This window comes from Vigna radiata, chromosome 8 (genome assembly GCF_000741045.1).
Source record: "Vigna radiata var. radiata cultivar VC1973A chromosome 8, Vradiata_ver6, whole genome shotgun sequence".
Classification (NCBI taxonomy): Eukaryota; Viridiplantae; Streptophyta; class Magnoliopsida; order Fabales; family Fabaceae; genus Vigna; species Vigna radiata.
The window spans coordinates 14509411-14518262 of record NC_028358.1 but is presented as its reverse complement, the minus strand read 5'-3'; the positions used below and the strand labels follow the sequence as shown (position 1 = coordinate 14518262).

General features: G+C 34.9%; 1 protein-coding gene across 1 annotated transcript; it reads left to right on the top strand.

The window, feature by feature from the left end:
* Window positions 1-3450: 3450 nt before the first annotated feature.
* LOC106770273 lies at window positions 3451-7200 on the top strand. Its single transcript, XM_022785162.1, has 4 exons — window positions 3451-3998; window positions 4792-5246; window positions 5819-6074; window positions 6746-7200. Exons 1-4 carry the CDS (start codon window positions 3626-3628, stop codon window positions 6874-6876), a joined length of 1215 nt encoding a protein of 404 aa, XP_022640883.1. The 5' UTR covers window positions 3451-3625; the 3' UTR covers window positions 6877-7200.
* Window positions 7201-8852: the final 1652 nt, after the last annotated feature.

Sequence of the window (8852 nt, the reverse complement as noted above, 5' to 3'; positions counted from 1 at the left end):
AGCATTTGCCTCTTTTGACTGATTTACTCAACTCATATGCNTTTATTTCTTTTTGGACCAAAACAATGATTAACAAGCATTGAAACAACTTAGTTCTGCAGTTTAGAAAGTGACAAAAAAAAANTGGTTTGCAATGACTCTAAGATTGAATACACAAAATTCCAGCAATGATCTACTACTGAAATGAACAAAAAAACAAAGTAAATGACTCAAGTAAGTCAAGTGCAGATCGGCCAACTGCTTTTATGAGTTCTGAATTCCAGTCTATCACCAAGCCAATTGCCAAGGAAATTTCATGCTCATATGGTGTTCATTCTGGATTAGTTTTAAGTAAGCATTGATACATCTCCAGAATAACAAGTCAGACACACAATTATCCAATGAACAGTGATTGACAAATGCTAAAACAGAATCAACCAACACAAATCTGACATGATCAACATCATTTCACGCACTTGAGCTCTATAATGTCATCGCTCATCAATTGTGCAGATGTTATGGTATGATTCAAAATCAAAATGGAACAGCACCACACGGTTTGAAACCAGAGTTCTTGACAATTAATCAAATGCACAAGACTTAAAGACAAGACAAAAAATGATGCTCAAATGAAATGACTCAAACAAAAATTTTGGACCGATTAAAAATGGTGAAAGACTCAATCAAAAATTTTGGACCGATTAAAAATGATGAAAGACTCAATAAAATGACTCAAGTACAGCAAACTCAAGAGCAACACAATCAGGAATCCTAATCACAGATTAGCATAGATCAAGCTTATTCGAAACACAACAGATCAAGACAATAAATGAATGTAATGAACAACACAAGGAAAAATGAATAAAACTCAGTCAGAGACGCGAAGCAACAACAAAACAGCGAAAACATGAAGCAAAGACATACTCATCAAAATAGTGAAGGAGAAGCAATGACAACTCAAACATACTGAAGAATTTCAACAAAAATGAAGAAGAGTAAGACATAATCGGAAGAGCTCATAAATCAGAGAAGAAGACACTTAGCTTTGAAGCGTGCCTAAATCGAGGCTCTGAATACCACATGATGCGGTCCACTCTGGCGAGGAACCATCGATCTGGTGCGGATCGAGCTCAGAATCTGACAAAAGATGCAGCGGAAGAACAAAACCCTAGGTTTGTGTGGTTTGACCGGTGAAAAGGCTAGGGTTCGTGGAAGAAGAGGATTTAATCGGTGGAAGTTCGAAATAATCGGAGGAAAAACTATTTGAACGGTGAAACGAGAGGTTTCACCGATTGAATCCATGGAAGGGAAGGATTCAGGGTTTTGATCGGTCAAAGAGGACAAAAAAATGGAGAAACGTTTGGTGGTTTGAGATGATCGGACGAAAATAGTGGCTACCTGGTGGAGGAATGTATAGTAGTTGATGGACAAAGCTCTTCGAAGAGTAACCCTAGGAAGAGCGTCGTGGATTCGAAAGAGGAATAGTTGGAATGATGGATGACGCGAAGAAGATTCAAGATATGCTGGCGGAATGTGCTAGTGTGGCAGTGATAAGCCACGAGGCAGCAGCGGAGTGGCAGATGGAGCTCACGTGGAGGAGTGAGAAAATCTGATAATGGAGAGGGAAAAAAATAGCAATATGAATTGGAAGGTGGCTGAGGAATCCCTTGGATTCTTCAGCCTTGACTTTCAAGAAATTAACTCTGGAGTAATATCAACAGGAAATTAATTCATTATCTCAAAAGTTCTTACAAGATGTGTTAGCGTGCCTATATATAGGTCTAAATGTACCACATGCTTAACAGATTGTACACATGTCTAATACAAGTAAAAGAAATACTAGGCTAAGGAACTTGGACTTGGGCCCAAGTCATCACTTCTTTATCTCTCTTCTATTTCTCTCTCTCACCATTATAATTACCTCTCACCTTTTGGGAGTTGGAAGGGTTGACTTTCTCAACCTCTAATTTAATCCAATCTTTGTCACATTTACTGCTCACCATTGGTTTAAGCTTATGTATTCAATTCCTTTTGGAGGATTCTGCATTTTTTTCTCTTCCCCTGTTAACCTCAATACCATATTTCATCTATTTCTTTTCAAGTCTCAATGTTTTTTAATAGTTTTGTATTGTATCTGTTTACCAATAAGCTCCTTCTACACCACTATTTTAGAATACATATTTCAGATTTTGCATAGCAAATTCGTTTGTTTGGACGAGGCTTTTGTCACTTGGCCAAAATGTCCACAATTATTACTTCCATCTTTTTCTCTACAAAGTTGATATACAATAAGTAAGTAGTAATCAATTTTATAGTAAAATAATGTTCAAATAAATATGATTTCTGTTATCGGTTAAGAATCAAAGTCAAATTATAATATTAAATCGTAATTGATATATATTATAAGTCGATTTTTTGATTTAAAATTAAATATAAATAAATGTATTATGATTCCATTAAACTCATTCAGAAATAATACTTAACTTATATGAAAAAAATATTCATTCATATTCAAAACCTTCATGCATTATCACACCTAATTACCATTGCCACAAATTAAAACCTATGTTAGGCATTTCCTATATTCTACCACATACTCCATTTTCTATTTATATTCTAAATATATTACAATATTTTAGTCTATATTAAAACGATAAATTTAGAAAATTATATAAAATTTGTATTTTTAACCATGAAATTAATTTTAACTTCAAATATTATGATGTGACATAAGAAGTATATAATACATTTATACGTTTCAAGTAACATTATTTTTATTTATTTTTAAAAATAATTATTACTTAATAAAATGGGTGGACTCGTAAGTTTATAGGTTGGTTCAACCTAAAGTATATTTAAGTTGGAAGTTAAATATGTCGGTAAGAAAAAAGGAAACAAAGGAGAAGATAGGCTGTGTGCTGCTGGATAGATTTGGAAAAAGGGCACAGGGAGAAGGCGTTGTGTGACGTTGTGTACTGGAAAAAAACATGAGATGTGTGTTGTGTGACTCTAGGTATTGGAAGAAAAATATGAGATGCTAGGAATGAAAATGAGATGTGACCACGAGAGAGAGAAATATAAGCACGGATTTTCAACGAAGGAGAGAATATCTGCACTGCCCATCTTTGACCACTTTTAATTTTGTTTTAAAAAATATTAAAACCTTCTTAACGATGAGAGAGAAAGACGTTAGAGGTAGTTATAATGGTGAGAGAAAAATAGAAAAGAGAGAAAGAAATGTCAAAAAAAAAAAAGTACAAGAGAGTGAAAAATAATAGTGAAAGTTAACATCGTTTTTACCAACTTAACAAAAATAACTTAAAATTAGGTCAATTTTAAAAACGGATAAAAAAAAAATTCAGTTTCAATTTAGAGACTTAAAAGTGTAATTAAACCTTAAAATAACTAAGATTTAATATATATTCTTTTGACTCTAAAATCTAGAACATCAATGTTAATGATACACAAATATGGAAAGGAGCGGGAAGCACGTGACGCACCTGATATCAAAGTTTTAACAACTAGTTTTTGATTTTGAACACTTGCAAACGGAACTACCAACACGATCTCTTAGGTTTGTGATCGAAAGTGACTGTGACAAACTTAGTTGAACAAGTTCACGGCGTTTAGTTTTCGTTTTTTCTGAATGTGGCACCTTCTCTTGGTCGTCGCGGTGGCTGGATCCACTGGTTTCGTCACTAAACGCTTCCTTAATAATCACAGGAACGCTGGTGAGGTGGAGAACGCCAATATTCACGATCCAAGTGCTTTTACCTTTTCCAGTTCCGAAAGCGCTTCTCAACGTGACGGAATCTTTACGTTTTCCAGCTCCAAATCTCTCACACAACAGGATGGACCTAAGAGTAGAAGATCCCGAGCCTCCAAGAACGGGGTTCGGGCTCCGAAGGTTGAGGTGCGACCGGAGCAGAGAAACGGTGGAAGGAGATTACGCTTTCTCTTGAAGAAGAGGGAAATTGCGAAGAGTGTAGCTGCGAAGTCTCCGTTTCATTGTTTCAAAGGTTATATTTGTGTTTTGCAAATTTCTAGCTCTGTGAGAATGGTCATTTTATTGTATTCTGTGTACAGTGTAATTGAGGGTTTGAAGGTGTTGGTGTTTAGAGGTCACAATGTTTTATCGTTAATTAAATTTGATTGAAAATTAAGGCCTCTGTGTACTACTTTTAAATAGGGAAATTTTGTTTTGCGAAGATTCAGAGGGTTAGTGGAGCTTGATAGCGATAGTGGTTAATGATGTTGTGTTTTGACCTGAGAAAAATTACATGCATGAACGAAATGACTGTTTTCCATGGAACCATTTCACAGATGACAGGGATCACTGAATTGGCTGCACCTATGATTATGAATGACATTTACTTTTAAAGATTTTAAATTGTGGCAGCAATTTGGTTCCAATTTTTCGTGTTGCGGGAAATTGCAGAAAATTGCGGTGGAATTGGAATTGCGAGATCATGATGTCTGTCTCCAAAAACCTTTGGGCGAAAATTGTAATCGCCGACCATTTTTCAGAACCATGATTCATGATCTTGAGAACTTTCTAAAACCATGATCTCTTCATTATTTTTTTTTTTTTTTGTTTGTTTGTTGTATTGGTGCAACTGTGTTTTAGCTGTGTGTTGTTGGACCTGTTTAATCTGCTTGTTTGCCTATTTTCACAATAATTAATTGGTTTAAAAAATAATTTTCTTTATTATTTTTTTAAGATTATTGAACTTTGTAATAAGGTATTTTACTTTTAAAATATGAATCTTCTTGTTCCTAATCTGCGGAAATTGAGTTTAGCTTCTCCTTTAGATAACTCCTTGTTTAGTTGGGGAATTTGCTTTGGCATCATGCATATGATGTCTGCTGGAAAAGCTGAGATAAACAAGCTGAACGAGACCATGAATGAGACAGCTAAACTCGTTCAGGAACTGAAATCTGAGGTCAACAAAAGAAAATCGTCATGTGATCTTCAAAATTTGGATTCTGTTGGCTATGGTGTTAGGAACTCTTCCAAAATCAGAGGCAGGAACGTAGCAATGCACAATAATACAAACAATGAGCCTGAAGATACTGATCTCAAAATTTGGAGTCCTGTTGTGAATGATAGTGGTGAATGTGGGAGTAGTGCTCTGACTGAAGAACCAGAACCGCAGGTTCTGGAAATGGATCAACTGGAAGCAGAACTTGAATTTGAACTCCAAAAGATTTCTGGGTGTACTACTGGCGCCCCTTGGTATGAAGAAACAGAGCCAAACTTAAATGAGGTGAACTTCTGGGGTGCCTTCTTTCTTTTGTTGTCTCACTTATGCATTTATGTATTGTGCAGAATGCTGATAGTTATTCTGGTGTCATTCTATGCTACAACTCTTTCATTCTCTGTTCTCTGTTTTCATCACCCCGAGCAATGGTGGCTTTTTTTTCTTCAACTTTGGACTCTTCTCTCTGAGCAATCTGTTTATTAACCATTCAAGCTATATATTTGATCCCATTTTTGCATCATGGTTAGTTAGAGAAAATAGTATAAACTCAAATTGCATTTCAATGTTCCTTTTCCGAAGATAATTTAATCAATTTATTTTTTCTTATCCGATGTTTGTATCGTGTTGATGCAGCAGAAATAGGGAGAGCGTTCTCTGATGACTGTGACCTTACATTTAATAGAAGAAACATGCTTTTAGACTGTCTAAATTTAGTTAATTCTTGCCACTTCCCTGTGCAGCTTGAAGGAGAAAACCAGTAGCGTTTGTAGTCTACTTTTTAACATATCCAATTTGACGTGGACGAGCAACATTTTGTCTTCATCATTTCAGTGTTTAATCAATAAAATTCTATGCAGTTTGAAGCTCCGGATGATGGCTATCATGGAAAAGATGACTGGAATTTTAATTATTCTGAATCTCATGGAGTGTCCGCTTCAGAACTGCATCAGAAATTAAGCCACTTACTGATAAAACAGCAAGAAAATCAGATCGTAGAGCTAGAATCTGAACTGCACCAAGCTCAATCAAATCTGCGTGAGAAGGAAGCTGAACTCCATGCACTGAAGAACTGTGTCAAACACTTTACTGAGCTCTCGCTATCTACAGTTTCAGGCATGATCAAATCTAGAATAATTACACACGCTATCATAGACTTGCATTTTGTCGTTGGCTAAATTTTGATGGTTCCTTAGGGAACTAGTTTTAATGGTCAAAACTTGTTCATCCTGTGAGGTGTTTGTAAGAAAAATTATTAAGATTTAAGCAGAAGAGATACCGAATCCAAAATACTAGACTTTTAGGTTGGAGAACTTCAAGGTTTAAGTACCACATCAAGTTGTTCATTCTACTTGATATGGGACTCCTAAAACTGTCATCCCCTTGAGGGCCGATGTCCTCGGTGACTTTCACTTTATCGACACTGATCTGGTAGTAAGTTTTTTCTTTTAATATTGGCTTCACTCACCTATCAATTTCCTATCAATTTTTGCTTTGCACTTTAACCTAGGTTATTGGTAGTCTTGTCGACCGACTCTTAATGAAAGCACCAATTGTTTCACAAGAGAATAACTCAATTCAAAACACTAGTCTATTAGGGAGAAATACCTAAACATTTAAGTATCAGATATTGTAGTTCATTTTATTTGAGGTGGTAATCCTAACAAAAGGTCTTCAAGTATTCTTTTCCTTATCACTACTATTGATAATTCTTTAGTCGAAATCATTTTTTCGTAACTGGGTTTTAGTGGAACTTGTCTCTCTTACACTTCTACATTGTTTCTCAGATGATGAAACTCAAGCTCTTACTGATTCAAAGGGAACAAGCTATTGTGGCAACAATAACATAATGGACTTTGAGTCAAAGCCTTCAATTGTTGGGACAAAAAGACCTCTTGATTCTGAATCTTGTTCGTGATACATGTGAAACTGTAGGAATACAATTGTACAAGGTATATATACTTTTGTTATCTGTAATCAGATAAAAGGGTAAAGTAGTTCACAACTCCCATCCTTAGTATAATATAATTATTATGCCTTATGTTGTATAAATTATTTAGGTAGATATAGAATACTGCAACTCGGGTACGGAAATGTTCCATTAGCATCGGGTTCTTTCCCATATTCATTTTTAATACATGGAAATCGCTGAGCAGCCCATGTAAGTGTTCTGTTGTATATATTATAGTAGGAGATCCATATTATACATAGTAGGAGATCCCGTTATTTTATATTTTGTCGTCTACTTTCTGGAGCTAAACTGAGTGTTTCCCTCTGACTTGGTTAGGGACCATTTCATTTCTCTTTAATGGTCAGGCCATATTTATGAGTGACAGAATGAGAAAAATGTGTTTTTTCATTCAGTCCTTTCATTTGGCCTTTGGTTCTCTTGCTGGGAAATTATGGGTTAGCCCACTCTATAGAGTCATGTCACTCAAAAGGCTCTTTCTTCCTTTTAATAAAATTATAATAAGGTAAAAACTACCCCGCACGTATTCTTTAATCTATTTTGGATTATATAATTTAAAAAGGTATTTTCAAATTCAAAAATATGTTTCGAGATTTAGAATTTAGAATACATTCAAAAATATATTTTGAAATATACATCTTGAAAAATATTTTACAATATGAATTATATATTAAAAATTAAAAATATCTTTGGTATGACTTGTAACATTCCAATAATAAATATAGGTTGAAAGCTATAAATATTTTCAGGAGTTAACAAAAACAAAAACAATAAGATAGAACAGTAGAGAGGAAGCAAATAAAGAAAAGAGAAATAAAATATCATTAAGAATTTAAAACTGTACAAGAGTTTACACCGGTACTACAAAAGAGGATTATACCAAACGATTTTACAAAACGATATATACATCGAAAGGTTATTTATGTCTTAAAGCTCTCTACAATTCTATCGGCCAGATGGTCCTACACTATCTTCAGGCTGAACGGTCTGCAAGTCTTCCAATGAATCTTCAAAATCACCCTCTGCTCATATCCATTGGATGATCATTGCAATGAATAGAACGACCGAACGGTAAAACCGACATGACAGAAAAAAGAAGGGTAAGTTTATGTAAATTTAATTAATCCATCAATATATTAAATCACTCATTCATCATACAAATATTACAATAAAAAACCGAACGCATCAATCATAATATACAACTATTTTAGACTCTATCCGGACGGTATAAACTATGTAGTTACGACGGTTGTTCACCCGGGTGGACCTGGCTGGGATACGCTCAACCGACCGCCACCGGAGGTTAGTCAAGTGGGGCTACCTCGGCATAGAAATGCCTTGAGGGTAAAGGACCTCCTGCCATTCCCACGAATGAGTTACCCTCCTCTACTTGAGGTGGAGTAATCATGGAATATCAAGATAACCGACAACTTAACTTAGCCATGTTCATACTTTACCAATTCAAATCATTCATGAGACATTCCTCCTTGGAATTCTCTTATCATAACCATGATATCCAATTCATATAACATCAAGTTTCTCATTTAATAGAATCCACTTCCACAGAATAATTACATACAAAACAAAATAAATTCTCAAAAGGAATGAGAAGGTAATTTAAGAAGATGATCGAACGGTCAAATGACTAAAAAAAAGATAAGAAGATAAATTAAGATGACTGAACGGTCGAATGACTGGTTAAATATAATGGAGATAAAATACTATTTAAGACTGAATACTTTATGATTAAGTTCAAATGATTTATTATAAAAGAAGTTCTCTTCAAGAAACCGAGTACCAGTATCAGACCGAACACTCTTTAGGAAATCAAGTGTCAGTATAAGACCGAACACTCTCCAATGAAATAGTATTAATATAAAATTGAATACTCCCAAGACTAAGTGCTAGTCTATGACTGAACACTT

Excerpts from the sequence above, each read along its gene's own strand:
- LOC106770273 (XM_022785162.1), top strand. The coding sequence starts at position 3,626 with ATGTGGCACCTTCTCTTGGTCGTCGCGGTGGCTGGATCCACTGGTTTC. Across the intron at positions 3,999-4,791 it reads TCCGTTTCATTGTTTCAAAG|ATAACTCCTTGTTTAGTTGG; the intron begins GTTATATTTGTG and ends CTTCTCCTTTAG. Across the intron at positions 6,075-6,745 it reads CTCGCTATCTACAGTTTCAG|ATGATGAAACTCAAGCTCTT; the intron begins GCATGATCAAAT and ends ATTGTTTCTCAG.